This window comes from Podarcis tiliguerta (assembly GCF_965153285.1).
Source record: "Podarcis tiliguerta genome assembly, chromosome: 10".
NCBI lineage: Eukaryota > Metazoa > Chordata > Lepidosauria > Squamata > Lacertidae > Podarcis > Podarcis tiliguerta.
This window is the reverse complement of record NC_139543.1, coordinates 35,301,348-35,325,494: the sequence shown is the minus strand read 5'-3', so window position 1 is coordinate 35,325,494 and position 24,147 is coordinate 35,301,348. Positions and strand designations below refer to the sequence as shown.

Here is a 24,147-nt window from a genome sequence, read left to right as displayed (position 1 = left end):
ACAAACTCTTCCTCTGCTTATCGCTGCCTCAATCATCTGCTTGCTTTAGATGGCTGTAAAGCTCTCTTTTCTTTTTGCAAAACTCTCACGTATAAAGATGACAAATATAGCTATACACAATCCACAAACACAGATATGGGTTTTCCAGAGAATAGTGTAATTTGCATTGGATATTTTTCAGTACGTGAATAATAAAAAAAAAATCATTGCAGAGTGCCCACCCAACGATAGTTCCAGTTGGAGCATCTATGTACTCTTTCAAGACACAATAAAAATACTGGCGTTCATGTATTCAGTGAAGAAACGACTTTATTTTAATGCATGCTTCAAGGGGCAAAAAAGAAAGAAAGACTGAAAACGGAATTTTGAATTTCTTCTGTACTGTTTCTTCAATAAAACCCCTCTGTATTTTGAATTGGTCACTTGGGGGGGGGACTGTCAGAGAGCTATAGTGAAATTTAATAAGATAATGATTTTTAAATGTTTCAGCATACATATTAGTTAAAAACATCTGTTATTTCCTTTACAGCCATGTTTCAGATATCTCACAAATTGATTCAAACAATGCAAACATGTGCCATACAGCAATATTTAGAGATGGTATGGAAATGAAATCAAGTGCTTTGATCTTTCCTTTGGAGCACTTCATGAGTTGCCATGGTATCAAAGTCTCTTGCTTTTAGATTGATATTGTGGAAGACAGAAGTAGATTCTTTCATCATTTCAAGAGGGTCAGACATAAAAAAACTCTATATCAAATAATGCTTCTAAAAGAATGTGCAGTTCCTTTACATGTCAACGGAACTGAATTTCCAAACGAGGAACACAATCTAAATCTGAGCATGTATAGCTCAATTGATTTCAATGGGCTTGTGTGTGTCTGTCCTCTGGATCATAACCAAATAATCTTTCAACATGCCGCGCATTTAGAATCTAATGTGAAATCCCGCGATTCAAGAGCAGGTTAAAAGTGGAGGCCTGTTATTTAGGGGTGGCTCAATGGTCTGGCCATGGCACTAGAGTCACCTCTGCGTTATAAGAGATAACCTGGCTTCAGTGACATGTAACCTTTGTTTGGATGACTGCAATGCCTTGGATGTGGAGCTGCCTTTGAAAAAAGAGCCCAAAACTTTAGCTGGTACAAAATATGGCTGCTAAAGTAGTAGCTAGAATGGTGTATTATGAGCCCAATAATTTATCTTCTCCAATCCCAATGCAATGTGCTGGTTTTTCTTTTTAAAGCCCTCCATGGTTTGGGATCTTGGTGTGTGACATATCACCCCTTCCTACATGTGCACTGTCTCCTATTTCCTCTCTGACCCTGTGTGCCCCCAAAATCTGTTCCAGAGGGTCCCCCAACCCTCCAGAATTTTTTTTGAGGGCATGTAGGATGCTGGAGGGGCCAGGAATGGAAGTTTGATTGTGCACATCGAGGTCTGCTGCACCAAAGGAGCTGCAGCATTGAAGAACACCCTCTGAAGTTAATGTGACTAAGTTAGTCTTCTCCATAAACATCAGTGGTTCTGCTCTGAGTACAATCAGCAACGGAAGCAATCCCTAGGACATAAAAGCTTATGGCACAATAAATTGAAATGCTAAAGTTCATAATCTGTTGCTACAGGAAGTTAACACAACTACCCTTCTAGAATTCACATTTGTGGTAAAAGCAAGTCAACTTCACAGAAACTGGCATGCTGAAACTAACCATAGTTAAGATTACGTAGCAACAGTTCTGGATCCAGATGATATGATAAGCTGCGAAAGCTTCCAAACTCCTCCCGGTCACACAGGAGGAAGACTGGAGATGGGGAATACATAAACTCTAAGCTCACTATGGCTCATGCACATTGTGGTAAACTAATGGGTCTTGTGAACTGAACTAATGCAAATGTGTCTGAAATCTAAAGCCAAAGGTTGTTCTTTACTGTAATACTGAAGCATTATTATTTTTTTAGTAATCTGCAAGATTAAGTTTTATATTTCCTATTTCAGATCATGTTTAAGGAAAGGTATATACATATATAAAACCATTCTGTTCCCATAATGAAATTTTCTGAAACTATTTGCTCTCTAATTATACAAGTGTGCTGTTATCTACAAACCCATTAAACTTCTCTGTTTGTGCATTTACATACTTAAGGAAGTTAAACCAGTTTAAGTGGCAAGCACATTGACATCATAATCTTCTAACGCTTTCCTCCCAACTTGGCTTATGATTGTAAACAGCCACAGTATTTCCAAAGGCCTAAATGCACAATCAGTGTGGGGTTATGGGTACACTGCTAACGGCAAAATCTGATATAAACGTTATGTGGATGGAAATATAATGATGAACAAAAACACATATTTTTAAGTGAAGCCAAGTAAAAACAGCTGTCTTTATAACCACATTAAAGCATTCTGTATTAATAAGCCTATGACCAAATATTACAAATATAAAAGAGAGTGGCAAAACAGGAAAGCCACAGGGCATGCAGAAGTGGGTCTTCTACAAGTCATAATGAAAAGCAGTAAGAAATGAGTCAATAAAAGAAACCAAAGACTCAGGTAGAAAAGGCTTGCTGTACCTTCCTGAGTTTCATGCTCCTCTGACAGAAGATGGTAACAGCAGCCGACACTGCAAACTGCCTTGATTTCAGGTCTAGCAGTAAAAAGTCGCAGGGTGCTCGGAGCAAGATCACCACAGGTATGTAGACCCACCACTACACAGTCCTGGAACAGAATAGAAATAATACACATTCAGAATTGAGCTCACCATTAATGAATTGTCATACACCGCAAATTTTGAAGCCCACTATGTACGTGACGAGGCAAAGATCATTTGCATTATTCCTCCAGCTCTCTCCTACCTATAGGTGGAAGAGAATGAAGAAATTAAGGACTCTTGGATTTATTAAGGTCTCTTGGGAAGAAGTTTCCACACTGAATATATTTACACCCAGGCAGTATGCTGTAAAAAGCAGCCACTTAGCTCTCAGGAGGTCGGGGGAGTTCCACCACACCAGCCCCCTGTCTGCCACTGTTCTCGACGTGAGAAATATTTCAAGCTTCAAAATTAATAAAATGAGTTAATAAAGTGAGATGATAACTCAGGGACATTGTAAAATTAGCAAAAAAAAAAAAAAATTAATAAAGGGAATTTTTAGTCAAAGTATGTTCCTGAAATTTAAGAAAAGTGACTTTATACAGGCTATATGAACATGTTTAGATATAGGGAACAACAGATCAAGGAAATCTGAATGGCAAGGAACCTCCATTTACGAACCAAGCTTCCACTTAGCTAAGCCTGTACTTATGAAACATTTAGTGTGGCACTTCTAAATAATAGCAATGGTGTCATTATAAAATGGATCCCATGCTCTGTTTCCTCTGTGCTGTTAAAAAAAATGTTATAAAGATGTAGCAGGAAATAGTTTAAAAATGAGGTTAAGTAGCCCAGAGTTCTACTTCACAATTTGCCTTATAGTGATGACCAGACCAGGAATTCTATGTAGGAGGGAACGTAGGAGGGAAAGACCACTTCTATTCCAGTTGACTTGGTAAAAGGAACTTTCTTTCTTTATTAATAGCCAGCTGAGAGGCTAGTAGCATATGTCTCCACGTTGGCCACAGAGGATAGACTTTGCTCCGTGGCACCAGCAAGGAAACACAGTCTGCTTGTCTCTTAGCAGGACTGTAAAGGTAATAGCAGAATGGGTTTATTCACAAGCAACCTGGATTATAACAACAAGCAAAATAACCTCCAGATCTTCAACAATGTCTCGCAGCTCTGTTTCTGCAGTGACGTACGACGTTAATGGAGAGTATACGTTGGCTTCTTTTGACCGGCTTGCTTTCTCTTTAAGGGAAGCCATCTTCCTTCGTTCTTTCTCCTCTTCACAGAGCTCCCTACAATTACTTCTGGTTGAGCAGTCAGTTTCCACAGCGTCAGCAGGCAGAATACTTAGGAATACATTTTCCGGAATGTTGCTCTCTTCGGGCTGCAGCTGAGCCCCCGAGTGAAGTTCATACTGTTTGTTAGTAATACACTTATCAGAGTCTGTGAAAACATCAGCTGTTTCAAAAAGAATGGAATCTGGAGCAGCCACCTGGGCCTGACTTTGAAGACTGTTATTAGTACTTAAGAGCTTTTCACTGATATTTGCTTTGCATTTCCCTTTATCTTGCTGTGGCCTTTCATTTGCCTCTTCCAACACTTGCTCTTTGACATTTGCTCTTCCCCGTCTTTGATAGGCTTTCCAGTGTTTCTTCAATTTCCTGTTCCTTTCATTAGCTCCGTGGGTGTTTGTGTTTGAGGAATCAATTCCGTAAACCTTCAGATTATACTGCAATGACAAGAAGGAGCTCAGGTAGCCTTTTCCAGATCCCAGGTCAATAACCTAGAACACAGATAACAAAAATAACTTTTTAAAAGTAGCAGATACTCGTATTTGCAGGCAGCAACTATAAACCATAAAATTAATGGGGGGGGGGAGGAGTGTAGGTCCTGTGATTTAAATAGTTCTGTTAGCGTTTATATCTCCCTTGAGGTTAGCACAAGGTAAAACTATACTACCTGATAATGTCAAAATGCAGTAATTTAAAATTCAAATGTCCTAGACTCAGAAACAGGTCTTTAAGAATTCGTATTTGGTCTGCAAATTTCTCCCCCAAAAGGGTAATTTACTAGGACCTTAGGAATGACAAAGAGAAGGTCTTGAGCTCAGGTGCTCCCTCCCTAAACCTCTTCAATTTCAGGAGAAGTGGGTGTATGCATTGGGGGGAAACGTTACGTTCAAGCACAGTATGGTGTTTAATAACAGCATTTCAATATCATATTTCAGTTGTTCCAATTGGTGTGTGTGTGTGTGTGTGTGAGAGAGAGAGAGATCTCATAAACCTTCAGAGAACAGAACTAGAACACAGGCCCAGCATCGAAGCTGGTGAACTGAGGCTAAGAGAGCAGTGGTTTGCCCAAGACCCTCTAGTGAACTCACAGCTAAGGTTAGGTTGTATACATATTCTTCCCTTCTTATACACCAGCTCTCTTGTCCTGGCTGGTTCATTCATTCACCTCAGAATGAATGGAGAACAAATCCTGGTCCCAGATTAGGTTAGTTTCTGGGAGGAAAATATCACTTGAATGAGCCCAGAGGAATTCATTTTGAGCTTTTCGTCTCCATGAAAAAGCTGCTCCCAGACTTCCAGGAAGTGGATTTCCCCATGCTCATTCCTGCTATTATTGAGAAGTGTGTGCTTATAATCTGTTTTTATCGTATACTTCTACCATACCTTGTTGACATTAGAAAACACGGTCAATTAAAGTAACTTTCACTCTGCTAAATAAGTTCTTATTTGAATTAATGTTCAGTTTAGCTTTCATTAAAGGTAAAGGTACCCCTGCCCGTACGGGCCAGTCTTGACAGACTCTAGGGTTGTGCGCCCATCTCACTCAAAGAGGCCAAGGGCCAGCGCTGTCCGAAGACACTTCCGGGTCACGTGGCCAGCGTGACATCGCTGCTCTGGCGAGCCAGAGCCGCACACGGAAACGCCGTTTACCTTCCCGCTAGTAAGCGGTCCCTATTTATCTACTTGCACCCGGAGGTGCTTTCGAACTGCTAGGTTGGCAGGCGCTGGGACCGAACAGTGGGAGCGCACCCCGCCGCGGGGATTCGAACTGCCGACCTTTCGATCGGCAAGCCCTAGGCACTGAGGCTTTAACCCACAGCGCCACCCGCGTCCCTCTCCACCCGCGTCCCTCTTAGCTTTCATTAAGAATATACAAAAAGTCACATGGACAGGTAAAGAGCCTCCAATATTAATGTTAAAAGGAATGTCCCACTCTTTTTATGGAAGTGCTTTTGAATCCAAAAAAGCTCTCTATCAAATATGAAGATCAACCCTTAAAATTTTGTCTCACACTATAGAAAGAACGGTTATCAATATTACAAAATGCAAATTTGAAATGGACAGAACTTACAAAGGGAGAAACTGATTGATGCTTCCATATACAAAAATACATCTCATACCAGAATCTTCCATTTTCTATAGACAAAGGTCTGAGAGAAGAGGGAACATTCTCTCTTTCCTTCTCAAGCATGTGAAATCTACACCAAATATTCTCATCTGCAACTATGACAAAAGGAATTTATGAAATGATTTCCCAACAACTGGTGAAAAAGTAACACTCTATATTAATGTAAGTTACAATCTCTTTGATCCTTCAACACCTTTGCTGTGGTTTCGATATGCAGTTCAACCTTTCTTTAACAGGAACTTGAGGCTTAGGCTTAATAAAATAATGGATTGTCCTTTACTGACCTCTAGTGTCTGTCAAATTGCCAGTGCTACCTCAGCAAGCCATTTCTACTCAACTTTTTAATCAAGGAAATCACATATGTACGTCAACACTATACATTTTTAATGAACATTTGTGTTCCCTTTGAAAAGTGCAATAAAAGTTATGCTAAGCACATTGAAATAAAGCACACTGGAAAAAGCTAATCCCCACTGAAATACCACTGACTCAACTTGGAAAGGCAATGCCAAGAATAAACTATTAAAAGTGAAAGTTCCAAGACATAATGAAATCTTTATTGGGTTAAATACTATGTCCAAATACAGTCCTTGTAAGCAACAAGGCAAAAACTTTAATGCAACAAGGCAAAACATTTTAATGGCAAGTCAGAAGTAAAGCTTCAGCCCAAAAGCTGGCTGCATGTGTACTATTCAACAGATATTAAAAGGACCAAACTTAAAAAGCTTTATCAAGGGCTATGTTCTATTCTAATGGCTTTTCGTGCTATTATAGTTTATATTTGTTTTGTTTTTATCTCATTATAAGCTACAAAATTCCCTGCAACTTAGTTAGCAAGGGAAACATTTTAGAAGCGAATTATTTTTTAAAATTACATAAGCTGGGTTTACATAGCATGTGAGGCAGGGAATGCAATTAAGCTGGCAGCTGGGATAGGCCTTTTCCTCCCCCCCCAGTGGGCCCCTCACTGCTGGCCTTGGGGCTGAGCCTGGCGAATGGACTCTATCCCCCTAGTCTGTTCTCTGGATCGTTAGCCTTTTGCCATGTATCAGTGGTACATTTCGGTCTTTTCTAATTAACATTTGTTTACAGGCGGTAATCATTCTGCACACATCTGACTGATTCATGATTACCAACACATGCATCACTTTCAACCCCAGAAGAAGGTGGAATGGGGTGGTGGCGCAACGGGTTATGCCCGACCACCGATGAACACAATGGCCCAGAACACTCAAACAGGGAGTCGCCAGTATTTGAAAAGGTATAATTTATCACTGGCTTGCTTTTAAAACCTAGCAGACTATCCGCATGTTCTGGAAGTGTTGGTAAATGCCAAAGAACATTTACAAACACAAGCATACGGTATACGCGATTTTGTCTTTGAAATGTACCGTAAGAAAACCAGGTTGGGGGGAAAAGTCTCTATCATTCAACAAGTTGCAGTTTCTCATTCACGAAAAAGATTGTTCCCAGACAGGAGCCAGAAAAGACAATCACTGGCCACAGCAGGACAACTGATTCTTAAAAACACTTCAAGTCTTAACGGTTCAAGTAAGGTTCTATTTGCACAGAGCAAGGCTACTACCATTATGAGATTGCATCTTCTGCCCAAATAAGACATAACTAGATGCTATTCATATGTATAAGCTTTGGGAGAGATTCAATGAGCACAAGCATTTCAGCTTCCTTCCGCTCCTTCCTCTATTGCACTAGCAGAATTCCTTGTGCAGGCTTCCACAGTGGACCTCCTTGGTTGAATCCGGCACTATGAGTAGAGAAGGGAACCAAAGAACTGCACTGCTGGCCCTGCCCTCAGCATCATGAATGGCTATCGCTCTGTCTCCTGGATTTCCACACCATCCACGAGAAGTTGCTTATTCAAAAGCTTTCCTGATACAAACATCAATACCAACGTAGAACTATCCATCGTACAACTAAGGTAAAGGTAAAGAACCCCTGGACAGTTAAGTCCAGTCAAAGATGACTATGGGGTTGTGGCGCTCATCTCGCTTTCAGGCCAAGGGAGCTGTCGTTGGTCCGCAGACAGGGCAACAGGAGCTCACTCCGTCACGGTGATTTGAACTGCTGACCTTCCGATCGGCAAGTCCAAGAAGCTCAGTGGTTTAGACCCACAGCGCCACCCGCATCCCATTAAACTATCCAGGCATCAGAGTCAGTGCCATGCATGATATTGGGGATGGGGCTAGCAACACAGTCCCACAACCTCCTTCTCCACATGCAGAACTGGGTAGGACTATTGTTGGTGGACCGTGCAATTACAAACCATACTAGCAAAACCTATTGCATTACAGGGTGCATTGCTAGTGTGGTGCATAGTCACACAATCCCCCCTAACCCTGTATATCACTGGGAGCAGTGTGGGAGTAACCAGGGGATTGTGGCAACCAGGCGGCTTTGATTAACTAATGAAATGGGCTTAAAGATATCCATTTATGGGTCCTGATACTATTCTTGCCTCTTGTTTATTAGCCTGCATCTGCACTAACTAAGCCAGGAGGTCCTTTCCAAGATACTTCAAGCTACATGTAAAACAACAACTTGACTTGGTCCCAACACATTCAATGCTATTGTACAGAAAAGGTTTTATATTCCTTTTAGATTATGCCTCTGTGTAATATTAAATACTATTACAATGATTTTCTTCATCTAAAACAGGGATGAAGAACCTGTGGCCCTCCAGATGTTGTGAAGACTGTAATTCCATGATCTCTGAACACTGGCTACGAGTGATGGGAGTTGGAAGCCAACAACATCCGGAGGACCACAGGATCCCTTTTTTTAATCTCAAGGCATCCAAAATGCAGCCATTCATAAAACAGACAATGAACTTGATTTATTTATTTATTTATTTATTTATTGTAAAAACCTGTTGATTGACTTCGAAAGTAATAGTTTTCAAAATAAGTATACCACTTTGCACTTTAATTTTGCTATACAACCAACCACCATACCATCACAGTATCTTCTACCACCCATTAAACATTGCAGGTAAAAAGTTGAAACTAAGGGCAGAGACTGGAGTCTCTTAAAAAGAACCCTCTTAAAAAGATATGTACTGTTGTAAACCATGTGTTTGTGTTTTTCATAGCGCTACACTTTAATTATATTTGGCATACTTTTATGAGAAGGGCTGAAAAGAATCCAATATGAAAAATCTCTCCTAAAGTCTTGCATTTTTCCCTAAAACCAGGGAGTGCTTTTATCCACCCCCCACCCCCCCATATTAATTCCAGTGTAACCAAAAGGCCATTTGGGGGTATTAGGGATTTGCAATTCTGAGCAAACAATGCAATATTACAATGCATTGATTGACTAAAACGTTTAATCATAAACAGCCTCTATTTTACAATACAGTACAAATACCTTTACTGGCATTCCAAGTCTCTATTTTATATTCAGTGCAAATTGTGGAAAGTCTGGGTTACAATTAAGACTGTAAGAACAGCCTTCTGGATCAGGCCAATGGCCCATCTAATCCAGCATCCTGTTCTCACAGTGGCCAATCAGATGCCTGTGGGAAACCTGAAAGCAGGACCCAAGCACAAGAGCGCTCTCCCCTTCTGTGGTTTCCAGCAACTGGTATTCAGAAGCATTACTGCCTCTATCTGTGAAGGGAGAGAATAGAAATTATGGATGGTAGCCATCAAAAGCCCTCTCCTCCATGCATTTATCTAATCCTCCTCAAGCCATGTAGGCTGGTGGCCATCACTGCCTCTTGTAGCAGTGACTTCCAGAGTTTAACTATGTGCATAGCTGTCAACATTTCCCTTTTCTAAAGGGAAATTCCCTTATTCCGAATAGGATTCCTCGCAAGAAAAGGGAAAAGTTGACAGCTATGACTATGGGCTGTGTGAAAAAGTGCTTCTTCCAACGTTCTGCTTCAAGGGATTGCCCACAAATTCTAGTTTTATGAAAGAGGGAGAAAATTTTTCCTCTACCCACTTTCTCCAGGCCAGGCATAATTTTATAAACTTCTACCGTGTCACCTCTTACCTGCCTATTCTCTAAACCAGGCACCCCCAAACTCGGCCCTCCAGCTGTTTTGGGACTACAACTCCCATCATCCCTAGCTAACAGGACCAGTGGTCAGGGATGATGGGAACTGTAGTCCCAAAACAGCTGGAGGGCCAAGTTGGGGGATGCCTGCTCTAAACCAAAAAGTCCCAAACACTGCATCCTGTTTTCATAGGGGAGTCTCTTCAACCCCCTGAACATTTTGGTTCCCCTTTTCTGAACCTTTTCCAACTCTGCAATTACTGCAATCAGATGTCAAACCGCACAGGCAGTTGTCTAATCTTACGGTGCCATGCTATACTCACTTCAGAGCAGACGTACCTAGGGTTGCGCTGAAACAAAATATCGCAACAGAACAACACAATAAAACCAAGTTAAAATATCAATCACGATAACCAGGAATGCCAGGAACTGGTATTGATGGTCAGGGAAATGATTGGGGAAACAGGTCCATTTTCAATTGCCATAGGAAACATCCCAGGGTCTGAGCCCGCACAGCCTATTCCTGACTTGGAAGTCCCCTGTACACCCGTGGACAGTCATGGGAGTAGCAGTATTGCCTACGGTTCTTCTGCCTGTGGGAGTGCATGTTGAGTCCAAAGTCCCTTCCCTTTAACAGTCCCCAAATATTCAACAGGCTCCTGAAAGCGCAAGAACTATACCTAAGCGTACCTGTTTTCTAGCTGGACTACTGTACTCTGTCCATGGTCCTGATGTCTAGTTTTTACATCCACATTTCTGGCTTCTGACTCTTGTTGAAGTGTTTGATCAAACCTGCAGAGAACTGAATCTAAAATCAATGGTTTCTTGATCGCATTTATTATCCCTAAGGGGCTGGAGCTAGTCCATGGGTCTTTGCTTTAAAGTCCAAAACTGGAGCAAGTATGACTTTACTTTTTAAAATAAGTACACAATATGAAATCATAAGAATTCTTACCTGGTTTAGGCCGTAATACTTTGCAATGCCGTCTACTAACTGCGACATCAGCTGCACTTCATGTGACTTCTTATTGTTCATGAAGTCATCCGTTTTTATCTCTACTTCTGATCGACACAAAATGCAATTAAATTAGAAGGGTTTGATTTTTTAAAAGAAAATGCACAACCAATTATACACCAATTCTGAATAGTTGATTTTACTGATTCTTATCAGTAAATAACAGTTTTGCTTAGGACCATTTGATTGTCATCAAATAAATTAAATAATTCAAAATAATAAGAACTAAAACTTGTTAATAAAAACTAATGTCAGTGACACCCACATCGGGCCATTTTGTTGGAAAGTGTTCACCATGTTGATTTGTCCCTTTTTTCAAATTATTTTTATTATAACAAGAGAGGGGAAATTTCCAATACAAACAGGAGAAAATAACAAAAAAAGCATTAAGATCCTATGCAATGAAAACCAGCAGGAGAAAACAAAAGAGTTACTAAGGAATTCTCATGCAGACTTGCTAAATTAAAAATTAAAGAATGAAGGAATGAAGAGTTAACATCATTGTTTCCCAACGATACTAGTAATCCATCTTGAGACTTGCCAAAAGGGCTGTGCTTTTAAACATGTGGAAGTATGGTCAAGAGCTGTCATCATGCAGCAGATTTTATCAGCTCACAAAAAAATTAATACTGACAAACAAAGTTCAAAGAAGGCAGAAGCCAGCCATGTCATTTTTGTGTTCTGCTATCAAATTTTGATGTAGTCAAAAGAAAAGATTGATTAAAGTTTAGGTTTCCCATAAACGTTGGCTGGGATCCAACAAGATGCATGCAGAAAGAGGCCCCTGAATTTTCTCAAAAGCTGCTTAGGGAACATTATCAAAGCTGGATTCAAAGGCTGCTGTTGGGAAGGAAAACCAGAAATCCCTACACAAAATGCATGCAGAAGGATCTCCTGTTGGCACAACAGGCTTTTTCAATCCTGGCTGTTCAGCTGGAATAATTTTTGAAGGCTAGTATTACTGAAGATCTTTCATTTAAAGAAATCACATACAATAGGACAGCAAATATTATATTTGGATTAAATGCACTGCTAACCACTGCAATACCGCCAAATAATTGTATGTGCATTCATCCATAGTGGCAAGGCACACTACAGTCACTTACATAATTTATGTTAGTAATTAGTAATGTTAGTAATACGCTGAAATGCTCCTCCTCAAGTTCATTGTTTTTTAGATTAAAGGCACTTACCAGATGCTTTAAAATTAATTATTGCTCACCTAGCTGATTTCACAAAGTCTGAAAGAGCACCAAACTCCTTTTTTATAATTTTTATTAAATTTTCTGTTTTACAACTTCAAATACTCATTTTACATCCTTAAGATATCAATGACTTCCCTTCCTCTCTTTCCATGGTTCATTTTATATATCTTAAATCCCTGCATGTTTTACCAAAAAACTATACTAATCAGTTTTCCATTATTGCATTCATCAAAACTTATTTGCACTGTTGAATTTATCTTAATGCTGCCAGCGTTTTCAGCTGTACACCATTATTTTCCATATGCAGTGGAACCTCTACTCATGACCACAATCCGTTCCAGAGGCCCATCCGGAAGTCAAAACGGGTCGCTGGGAGAGGCGCAGGCACAGGCAGTGATTGCCCGCTTCTGCGCATTCACAAACAGCAGCAAACCCACCAGTTACTTCCCAGTTTGCCGCAGATGTTGGGCAAAATGGACGCGAGTGAAAGCGGACGCAAGAAGAGGTTTGACTGTATTCAATAAACTTTTTCCAATCTTCTTTAAACGTATGTTCTTCTTGTTCTCTTATTCTATACGTTAAGTCTGCAAGCTGTGCATATTCTGTCAACTTGAGTTGCCACTCTTCTTTGGTTGGGACCTCTAAAGAGCACTGAACTTTTGATCGGAAAGCAGCCAATAATGTTATGTCTGTAAGGTGAAATAGTAACACCAAATATCATGCTCAAATATGAGTTCCTTCAGTACAGGGAAATCCCGACTCCTAATTTAAAATACAAATAATGGATACTTGAAGGAAACAGTTTAAAGATGCTTTGGTAGCAGAAGCCTCTCAAAGGCTTAAGCATTGAGCACCATTGATGTTTCATGAGGCCAATGCTCTTCTGAGATATACAAACAGCTGCAATTTAATTTTAAGAGGGAAAAAGACACTTTTGTAAATGTAATGCTAGAAGTGGGTAGCATGTTTCCAAGTTATTTTGGTTATTTCTGAAGCAGACTGTGTAGCTCTTCAAAGCAGTATCTCTGACATATTTTTCTTTTTATGTTGATAAGGAAAATCATAAAAACCAGATGAAAGAATTTCGAGAACAATATGTTTGAATGTTATAACATTCCTCTCTTTGTGCACATTTCTTTGTCGAAAAATGCAATTTGTTCAAGAACATTTCTCAACAGTTAACAGATGTGCCTCTTTTCTGAAATACAGAAATGAATCTAGGAATGTCTGGAAAACATTCTACATTTAAAGGTCCCAGTGATCATACAAAAAGACCATATTACAACCCTGAAGTTGGGTATTTGGCCTTACCAGGTGACTGCCAAGCAATTCCATTCAACTTAATAGGTTTCTTTTAATGTTGTTAAATACAAGGAACTTATTCTGGATTCAGTTTTGTTCTGTTGTTACGGTTTCAGATTATTTTACTATTATGTGCCCCATTTATAATGGTTGTGAGTTTTGTATCTACTATGCAAGTTTTAGCACATCGAGATAGGAAGAAAGTCAGCAGTTGTAAAACATAAAGCAAGGTAAAGTGGTCCCAATTGCCAAGTGGCAGCTAAAATTTGAGTGTGAAGTTGAAAACGAGGGACCTAGACGTAAGAAGCACTAAATGTGATATTACTATGGCTGCCCTCCTGGACCATGTGACTAACTATGCTGGCTCAGTGTGACTATGATTTCTTTCATTTTTTGGAGCAGTAGCACCCAGTTTTGAAACTTCAGTTTTGAAACTTACAGGATTTCCAAAAGCCATTTGATATGTGAAATTCAGAGAGAACTCTTCAGAGAAAAGAAAAAAAGATGTTCTGATGGGAATATATAAGAAATCACACACGGCCAAGCGTATGACTAATAAACAAAAATTTGAACACTATTGTTGCAAAAAAAGAAAAGAAAAAAAGTAGGATGCCCCAGTAATGATGTTTGAAGAGATGACTAGGATTGCATTTGTATGCACTTACCTTCCTTATCAACGTGTGTGTGTGTGTGTGTGTGTGTTTGTGTGTGTAAACTTAGTTATGGTGAATCTGGGTGGAGAAAAATCAATGATTTTTAAAACAAAACAAAAAATCGGATATATATTTTTAAAAAATGCTTTTGGAGGAAAAATCTTTCTAAAGATAGTATTCTATTTAAGTTACATTATAGTCCAAAGGCTATTCATCGGGAAATAAGGATTTGTTTTTAATTATGTAGCATGAGGCTTTATATGCAATGTAAATTTTTTATATAACTGTAAAAACTACTCTGAAAATTTATTATTTCAAAAATGAAACCTTCATCTGGTTGTAAATATTAAGACTATATCCGCAAGAATGAGCCTTTCTGTAAAAAAATAATTTAAATCAAGTCGTAATGACTAGTGATTTCAATCATGATTTCGATCGTGATTTCAATCGATTCGATTTCAATCAAATCCACCCTTTGGTGAATCAAGTGCTTTTGCCTCTTTATTAACTTGCCTTTGGATCACCTCGTGTGTTGTGTTGTGTGTACCCTCTACTCGTTCCTCCTCCACCAAACCAGATGCTTGTCCCTTCTCTCCAACTTTGGAAGATGTTCTCCCTTCATCAAGCCTCCTAAACGCGCCAGAAGAAGTTTCTACCAGAACTTTAGCCCACCTCTACCTGGGAGAAAGCCTAGCCTCACATAACACAGTGGGACAGCGTGTAGACATATATATAGGATTGTGCTACATGTAAGTTTTAAAGATTTCTGAATTGCTTAGAAAAGAAACCCAGAATGTCATAACGCACGTAAACAAGAATAGGTGAATAGGAAGGAGAAAGCTTTAAGGAGATATAAAAATAGATTCCAAGATTATAACTTACCTGACCTTGGCTGCTGTGTCCTTTCCAGTGCTTCTAGCATCTGTTCTAAGGAGATACACACACCAAGGTTTGGCATGGAGTAATATTTAGCAGCGAGAGCAAAAGCCTGCACGTTGATCAGCCTCTGAGAATTTTCACAGAAAATGTTGTAAAACTCACAGCTATCTATAAAAAAGAGAAGGAAATACAATTAATTTTGTAAATAACTGTAGAGGGATAACTCCTTTACTCTAAATCTTAATGCAATGCAACAAAAACTGGATACCCACAAATAGATATTGTCACCTCACCTTTCGCACATCACACTATGGATTCTGATAACTGGAGACAAGAGTCACATTGAGACTGCCAGAAAATATGTGTGTGTGTGTGTGTGTGTGTCATATGCCTAACTAGCCATTATGTAACCTTAACACATAAAATGTCCTTTTGTGATGAAAATGCATATATATTTCTTTCTGCCTCTGGGGGGCGGGGCGGGTTAAAAACCAGCTAGATCCAGTTCACACTGAGTTAATCTGTAGTTTCAATTTACAGTTATGGCAGGAGCTCCTACAATACCAGCTGGAACAAAACAGAAATCAACAGTGTCAATAAACTGTTAAGGATTGCTGATTTCTAGTCTTTTCGAGGTCAGCATCTTGTTCCTTTCCTTTTGCAAGCGAAAATTTGAAAACTGAAGAGCGGGCGGTGGGGGGGGGATATGGGAGTGGGCAATCTCTGCTCAAAAACAAAAGCAGACTTCCTTCACCCATGGCAGAAATGTTCAGCAGCTTGGAGGGAAAGTAAAAATAATCTGCATTTATTTACGGCAGTTCTATCCAGCTCATCCTTCAGAAACATCAGAATGGCTTAAATGAGATTTTCAAGTACTGTACTTTCATTTTAAAAGTACCTAAAATATATAAGCACGGTACAGACTTTAAATAATAAAACAGTGCCGGCCAAGAAGCTCAGAAATAGGTGGTGCAAAAGAAAAAATTATGAATGGGCAGGGGAGAGGAAAAGGAGCTTCTGGAAGAGGAGCCAAATGGCAATCGGTCCTGGAACTAACCAGATGTGCATATAATATGACCTCACACCCATTTTTTGGTTTGGAAATACATAAAGCTGGCTTCTCCCACTTGAGAACTTTCCTGTCTTCAGGTAAAGCAACTTATGGTGCTGCCGCAATAGAGAGTAAGTGGCTAAAGTTGACGTTTCTCCACCTACCGCTATCTGAGAAAACGAGAATAAAATTTATCTAAATTTATAATCTGGCAGAATTAGGATGGGCCGCACAATGCTAAAGCAGTAGCAACACACTAAGTAGGACATGCTGAGGAAAATGCCGATGTCTGGCTGTCAAGTGAGTTATCTAGAAACTCAATGCTACTTTATCTTCAGCCGGATATCAAAATTTTTATACACTGTAAATCTATATGCATGCTGAGGAAGGAGTTTAGTAGTCATTGACTGAATGGAAGGCTGCATGGGAACCCTTGAGTTCCATTAATGGAAATCAAGTAGAGATATAAATGTCATAAAATAATTTAATCTCCTCTGGACGCAAGAAATATGTGATTAGTCTGCAAATTTGATTCCATTAGTTTAAGACTGCAAATCAGAATCCAGAATTTCTTTCCTGCCCTAAGTAAAATGTAGCATAGCAAAGCTAGGATTACTGGCAACTACTGCAATTGTGAAAGATCACCAGTTTTATCCAGAAATATCTGGGTACATTTTACATTTCATGGCTCCACTACTTACAGCTTACCATGTCCCAACACTATGCTTTCTTAGATAATTGGTTAAAACAATGTTTCCAATACTAATATTATTGTTCTGGTTAACTTCCCCCCCAATACTGTTCCCTTTGTGGTTATTTTTTATTATAAGTTGTTACGTTGTTTAAAATGTTACCATTGAAAAAAACATTTAAAAATATTATTTCAAATAGTTAATTTCAATTATAATAAATACATATGTTATATAGTCTCACAGGGGTTGCCAAACTGTGATCTGAGTGCTTTACTCAGGGGGTTTGCAGCATCTCTGTGGATTTGTGGTTGAAGATGAGAAAAATTGATTTTTAAATTGTATCTTTATTGCTTCTTTTATATTGATTTTTAATTGTGTTCTACGGAATTCAAACTGTAACACAATAAAAATGCAAGAAACAAAAGAAGCAATAAATATACCATTTAAAAATTACACAGCATCTGCCATATTATACAAATGGGCAGAAAACTATTAAGTGGTGTGACAAGACGATAATGTAGTGTTGCCTTATGTCCTCTTTTCCCCCATATGCCCTCTTTTTCCAGGACACGTCCTCTTTTTCATGGGTATGTAAAATGAGAGCCGTCATAGCGATCCACAGTTAAAAGCAGAAGTCAGCAAATGTGTCCTCTTCTTTGGTCTTCAAACTACGGCAACCCTACAACTTCAAGACTTCAAGTTGTCCACGGCGGTGGGGAGTTTGGGAACCAATGTGCCTAAATAAATGCAAATGTCTCATTGCAAGCAATGCCGTTCATTGCACAAATATATCATGTACGTCGCTTCTCGGCCTTTGGGCTAAGATCAAGCGTAGTAAATATATCATATAGATATCTGAGTGTATAAGCATCTAATTGCAATTCAATGATGTTTCCTTTCCTTTCCTAAAGTTAACATCATTGATAAATAATGGGTTCTTTCTCTAAGCCTCCTTGAGTTCACTTGTTGGAAGAAGGCGGGGCACAGAGATCCGTAAACAAATAATAAAATACAGTGGTACCTTGGTTCTCAAACGCCTTGGTACTCAAACAACTTGCAACCTAAACACTGCAAACCTGGGAGTAAGTGTTCCGGTTTGCGAACGTGCTCTGTTTTGAGTGCTACACTTCCTTTTTGAGTGTTATGCCAAGGTTTTGCTATTTATTTTGCGTTTTTGTGACTTTTTGGTTTTGTTTCTGGGACTGTGTGGAACCCAGTTCAGCTACTGATTGATTGTGTGACTGCAGTACATTGTTTATTGCTTTCATTTTATGGATCGATGGTCTCATTAGATAGTAACATTCATGTTAAGGGGTTGATTTTAAAAGACTGGAACGGATTAATCCATTTTGCATTACTTTCTATGGGAAAGCAAGTGCGACTCGGTTTTGGAACGCTTTGGATTTGGAACGGACTTACAGAAAGGACTAAGTTTGAGAATCAAGGTACCACTGCAATAAAATAATGGCAAATGCTTTTGTTAATAGCCAGTGGAGCCCCCCCCCCTCTGCCCACGTGCGCTGTGGGCCGCCTTCTAAGCAGCGTGGAGGCGCTTACCGGCGGCCTCCTCCAGGGGGCGCTGCACAGGCGGCTCTTCCAGGAGCTGCTGAAGCCTCTCTCCGCTCAGCGCTTCCAGCACCGCCTCCGGGGGAAGCGCCACCATCTTCTCCCACAGGCCGCGAGTGTAGAAGTCCACCGTGTGGGCCCGGCACAGCGAAAGCATCCGTCCCAGGAACCGCGCCACCGCCCGCAGCCGCGCCACCACCGTCTCCGCCGGCAGCTCCGGGGGAAGAGGGCGGTTCGGCCCGGGGACCGGCGCGGAAGCCTCGCGGACGCGCCGCGACATCGCCGGCGGGGGGACGGATGGAGCCCGGCTGCTCAGGCGTAAAAGGAAGGGCTCTGCGTTCGATTGGGAGAGCCTGTCCGTATCCAAGGACGCCCGTTCGCTCTCGCCGGCCCTGCCCAGGCTAAGCGAACCGAGCACCGACAGAAAGGCCAGCGATTTCTCTTAGGGATAAGGGATAAGGGATTAGGGATCAGGCGGCGACTGCCGCGGCCGAACAGAAGCGGGTCGCTGGTTGGATTACGTCATCGGCGCGCGACGAAGCCGAGCGGAAGTTGGCAGATGGCGCCTGTAGCGAGGAAGAGAGAGGCGCCGGACGCCGAGAAAGATGCTGGGGCGGGGAAGAAGTCGCAGGTTCGCCCCGGTCGGAAGCAGCAATGGAGGAAAGACCCGCGTCTGGTGCGAGGGAGCGTCCGGGAGGGTAAGGGCAGCCAGGAAGGAGCTGAAGGCGGGGGGAGGGGTCGGTCGTTCCTCCTATACTGGCCCCCTTCCATTGCCTTTAAACTTTAATTTATAAACACTGAGCGATAACCAGCTAAGACGTACTCTGAATAGACCCATTAGAATCAATGGTGCACGTTGAATTATTATTATTATTATTATTATTATTATTTCTACCCCGCCCTTCTGTCTGGGTTTCCCCAGCCACTCTGGGCGGCTCCCAACAGAATATTAAAAACACAATACAGTGGTACCTCAGGTTAAGTACTTAATTCGTTCCGGAGGTCCGTTCTTAACCTGAAACTGTTCTTAACCTGAAGCACCATTTTAGCTAATGGGACCTCCTACTGCCGCCGGGCCGCCGGAGCACAATTTCTGCTCTCATCCTGAAGCAAAGTTCTTAACCTGAAGCACTATTTCTGGGTTAGCGGAGTCTGTAACCTGAAGTGTATGTAACCTGAGGTACCACTGTAAAACCTCAAATATTAAAAACGTCCCTAAACAGGGCTGCCTTCAGGTGTCTTCTAAAAGTCAGAAGAATGTGGCTAAGTTTGGGTACCCATTTCGGTCAGGGTTTAGGCCCGGCTTTGGCGGAGAAGCTGCTTTGGTTGCCATGCATTTGGTTGTCACGAGAGGCAGGAAAATGCGTCCTTGTTTGTTCTCCTCGACCTCCCTTGGCAGCTTTCGATACCATTGACTGTGGTATCGTTCTGGTTGTCTTGAGTTAGGGGTGTGTAGTTCTTCTGGATCTACTGCTGTTGCCTGAGACTCAGAGTGCCTTCCATCAGCTTCTGCTGGTGGCCCATCCTGGACAAGGAGAGCCTCACTACTGCTGTCTATGCTCTGGTATCATCTAGCTTACACTCTTGCAACACGTTCTACATAGAGCTGCCACTGAAGACAGTTCAGAAACTTCCACTGGTGCAAAGTTTGGCGTCCAGGTTGCTCACCGGTGCTAGACAGTTTAAGCATATTACAACTGTTCCTGGCCTGACTGCCCTGGCTGCAGATTTGTTTCTGGGCCCAATTCAAAGTGCTGGTCTTGACCTATAAAGCCTTAAACTGCCCAGGGCTGTAGTTATCTCAAGCACTGCCTTTCCCCATATGACCCAGTCCAGACCCTGCAAACATCTTTGTGTTCTCCACAAGAGGTCTGGAAGGTGCCAATACCAACTGGGCCTTTTCTGCAGTGGCTCTCCATTTGTGGAGTGCTGTCCCAGGGAGCCTCACCAGGGAGTGTTCATTATGTATCTTTAGGTGCCAGGCAAAAACGTTTTTGTATAACCAGGCTTTGGGCTAATTAATATTCTGTCATCTTTAAAATGGGTTTGTGTGAACCACCTTGCAATCTGGATGAAGGATGGTATACAAATTTAATAAATAATAAGATTAACCACAAAATGTGACATCCTGGCAAAACATTTTATTTAAATATTGTTCACTTAGAAGTGAGCTTTGCGAGGCTCATAGCTTAGGCTGCAGTCCTAACCCTACTCACCTTGGAGTTCAGTGGGACTTGCTTCTGGGTAGACACGGTTAGGACCTCAGGCTTAGTAAGGGCTGCTAAGTATAAAGTTTGACCTTACCTACCTGTCCAAGAAGGTCTTCCATCAGTTTGCAGAGGAAGAGACAGTGATCACATTCACACATCACAGGAAGCCAGCTATGACTTAGTAAGACCATGTGAAAGCAAGGGCTCCCAGAGAGGAGTTTGCAGAAAGGGTGGAGAGCAAGGTTAAGTTCTTTTACATGAGCAAGTCAGCTTGCTCAACATTCGAGTTGATGCTATTAACTACAGTTCTTCAAGAGAAGATGGAGCATTATTTCAAAGATCATCTGGAAGAAACATTAGTAAAAGAGAGTGTTATGTTATAACATTTGTAGTTTTAATCACACTTTTTTCTTATTCCACATCTTTTTCTGGTGGCTGTAGGTCAGGGTTTTGCCTTTTGGAGAAAGCAAAAGATCCAACGTGACTACAAGAAATTGCTTAAAAAGGAAAGCAATGCTAATTCTCAGAAGAACATTGCGTACAAAGAAGATTACCCAGAACACCTGAAGCATCTTTACTTAGCTGAAGAGGAAATGCTTAAGAAACAACAGAAGCCTAGGACTGTTCGCCCTTCTGTACCAAAAGAAGAGGAAATTGCAATCACAAAGTAAGAAACCTTTTGGGAACTGCTTTTATCCTATAATTCCTTTTTAAAGGTGAGCCTAGGTTATTCTTCTAGCAGGTGTTTTCACAGCATTTTAGTTCCGTTCAGTGTAATCTTTCATTTTCCAAGCTTAGTTCAGTGAAAAAGCTAGCAACTAGCAGTAACAGCATATAAAATAGTTCAGCTATTTTAGGATTTGGGCCAAATTATAGTAAATTGTCCTAAGAGATGGGGGTGGCGCTGTGGGTTAAACCACTGTGCCACTTGGGCTTGCCGATTGAAAGGTCAGCAGTTCGAATCCCCGAGACGGGGTGAGCTCCCATTGTTTGGTCCCAGCTCCTGCCAACCTAGCAGTTCAAAAGCACAAAGTGCAAGTAGATAAATTCCTACCTCCGGCAGGAAGGTAAACGGCGTTTCCCGTGCGCTGCTCTGGTTCCCCCAGAAGCGGCTTAGTCATGCTGGCCACATGTCTGTGGAAAAACTATCTGCGGAAGTGGACAAACACCGGCTCCCTCAGCCTGTAAAGTGAGATGAGTGCCACAACCCCAGAGTCCCTGACCACGTTTGCTGAGGTTGATAGGAACTGTAAGCTACCACATTGGCTATATAGAATAAATTTGGGGAATAAAGTTACAGTACATATAAGGAAGTTATATAATTACATATGCATTTTTCTTAATAGTTGCAAACCACTTTTCAAACATAATAAATCTCAAGCAGCTCAAAATAGTTAAATCAGGGTTATAGGTAGATGATAATTGCTCTGAACATGATAGATGCAGAATAGCAGACAATGCTGCCTATCTGAAAGGTGGTGTTGGCAAAAGCAGTTCTGTAGGTCAGATGAGCAATAGACTCCTTTCCAAATGGTATTGAGAGGACCATTGAAAGCACTGATCAGAATTGAAAACTTTGCACGAATAGTGTAATTGCATAATCGAAAATAAATACTTTTATGCACTGGTTTGTTTGTCTAATGCAGGTGCAACACGGTTCATCGAAAATTTAAAACGAAAACCTCAAACCAGAAAGCAAAAGAAGAATATGAGAAAATAAAAGCCGAACGAGAGAAGAAAAAAGAGGTAGGTCTTAAAGTCTTAAGTTTCTCACAGAAAGTTAGCACTTTAGAGAGTGGGAAGAGGTGAGAGTTAATCAACAAGGGTTTTGTTTTATTCCCTGGCACTGAAGTTGATGCGGGCAACTTCTTTTGTCTTATAGCTCATAATAATTTTATGTAACTCACTCTAGTGGGAAAGGGGTCCACCAGTCTGGTTTTTTTCATAATAAGAATTTATTAGTTTTCAATTACAGTGGTGCCTCGCAAGACGAAATTAATTCGTTCTGCGAGTTTTTTTGTCTTGTGAATTTTTTCGTCTTGCGAAGCACCACTGTGCATTGACGGTTTCCCATAGGAATGCATTGGCGGTTTAAAAAAAAAGGCGCAAGACGTTTTCGTCTTGCAAAGCAAGCCCATAGGGAAATCTGTCTTGCGAAGCAACTCAGAAAACGAAAAACTCTTTCGTCTTGCGAGTTTTTCGTCTTGCGAGGCATTCGTCTTTCGAGGTACCACTGTACAGTCCAATAATAGCTTCATTATAACAATAATTTATAAGACAATTATTAATACCAGTCTTTCAAATACCGAATTATATAATTTAGTTAAAGTGGCCCAACTACATGCTTTATTTGATGGTTTCATGATTTTATTTATTTCTGCATTCCAAAATCTTACTAGTTTCAGTTACATTCCGGTCATACTCATAATCCCTTATACAACAGCTGCAATATTAATAGCTTCTGTTTGTGTTGAAACATTAAATGATTTATAAAACTGTAAATGAGGAACTCAAACTATATCCTTGTTCTTCTGTGGCAATTATTCTGTCCATGGTGTTTCTTCCTGTCCTTGTAAGATGTTATGTCTTCCCCCCTCCCCCCCGATTGTTGCTCTCATCAGTCATGCCCAAGAGATCCACCGGTCTGGTGTCTTCTCAAACAGGTGCACTGTAGTCATAACCACAAAGAACAATGCAATGACATAAGCAAATGTGCTTTCCCCCCTGTTTCAGAAAGACAATAGAAAGACAGCATTGCACTTTATCATTAGATAGGTAACTGTGTTGATGGCTTATTTTTCACACTAAAAACATTGGAACAAATGAAGGAGGTATCATAGACAAATATTTTTAGATACCACCATTTATTTTCCTAGCATATATACCTGTAAAAAGATATTTGCAACATGCATTTATATATATAAAAAAACAATTTCTAAAAAAGTATGAAAGTCATACTTCTTTTAATTACATGGGTATTTTTTATTATTTCAGGCAGCCATAAAAAGAAGAGAAGAAAGAGAAAAAGCTCAAAAGCTCTACAAACAGAAGAAAATGGAAGCTTATAAAATTTTAAGTAAAAAGACAAGAAAAGGACAGCCAAATCTAAACTTACAAATGGAGTACCTCCTTCAGAAAATACAGAAAAACCCATAAACTCTTGTTTTTTTTATTACAGGTGCAAACAAAAATGAGCCTTTAAGGTTATAAAACTTGTTATCCCTCCTCAGTATTGGAAAACCTGATATTAGAGAATTGGCTCTTGGGAAAGTGTACAAAATTATGATGAAAGTATTTTGAGGGTACCAGAATAAAATCTGTTTTCAAACTATCTGAACTTGCAAATCTGGGTATCATATTTTTCTACTAGTATTTTAAAATAAATACATGTATCTGCATTAGACCAGCAGTGGTCTAATTTTAGCTAAAATCTCTGAATTCTTGTGGTCTTGGTTTTTCCCCCATCCAGCTGTTACTTCACTTGTGTTCTTAGAATGGACATCACACTGTTTACCACAACAAACACGAGACTATTCCTGAT

The 24,147-nt window shown here is 40.5% G+C and overlaps 2 protein-coding genes across 3 annotated transcripts in view; one reads left to right on the top strand and one right to left on the bottom strand.

Moving 5' to 3' along the window:
• Positions 1-18,865, bottom strand: part of METTL25 (methyltransferase like 25) — a 43,172-nt gene extending 24,307 nt beyond the window's left edge. Inside the window, exons 1-5 of one of the 2 annotated variants that reach the window (XM_083400970.1) lie at positions 18,388-18,865; positions 15,091-15,255; positions 10,989-11,095; positions 3,741-4,379; positions 2,568-2,712 (exon numbers count right to left, since the gene is read on the bottom strand). In XM_083400970.1, coding sequence (XP_083257096.1) covers positions 2,568-2,712; positions 3,741-4,379; positions 10,989-11,095; positions 15,091-15,255; positions 18,388-18,676 — 1,345 coding nt within the window. In that variant the 5' untranslated portion in view covers positions 18,677-18,865. The remainder of the gene's footprint in view (positions 1-2,567; positions 2,713-3,740; positions 4,380-10,988; positions 11,096-15,090; positions 15,256-18,387) is intronic. The other variant, XM_083400971.1, reaches the window with a different exon arrangement.
• An 81-nt stretch (positions 18,866-18,946) lies between these two features.
• On the top strand, positions 18,947-23,937 carry CCDC59 (coiled-coil domain containing 59). The gene is made up of 4 exons (XM_083401009.1): positions 18,947-19,094; positions 21,048-21,273; positions 22,253-22,352; positions 23,601-23,937. Exons 1-4 carry the CDS (start codon positions 18,956-18,958, stop codon positions 23,760-23,762), a joined length of 627 nt encoding a protein of 208 aa, XP_083257135.1. The 5' UTR covers positions 18,947-18,955; the 3' UTR covers positions 23,763-23,937.
• The last annotated feature ends 210 nt before the right edge of the window (positions 23,938-24,147 follow it).

Excerpts from the sequence above, each read along its gene's own strand:
- CCDC59 (XM_083401009.1), top strand. The coding sequence starts at position 18,956 with ATGGCGCCTGTAGCGAGGAAGAGAGAGGCGCCGGACGCCGAGAAAGAT. Across the intron at positions 21,274-22,252 it reads GAGGAAATTGCAATCACAAA|GTGCAACACGGTTCATCGAA; the intron begins GTAAGAAACCTT and ends TGTCTAATGCAG. Across the intron at positions 22,353-23,600 it reads AACGAGAGAAGAAAAAAGAG|GCAGCCATAAAAAGAAGAGA; the intron begins GTAGGTCTTAAA and ends TTATTATTTCAG.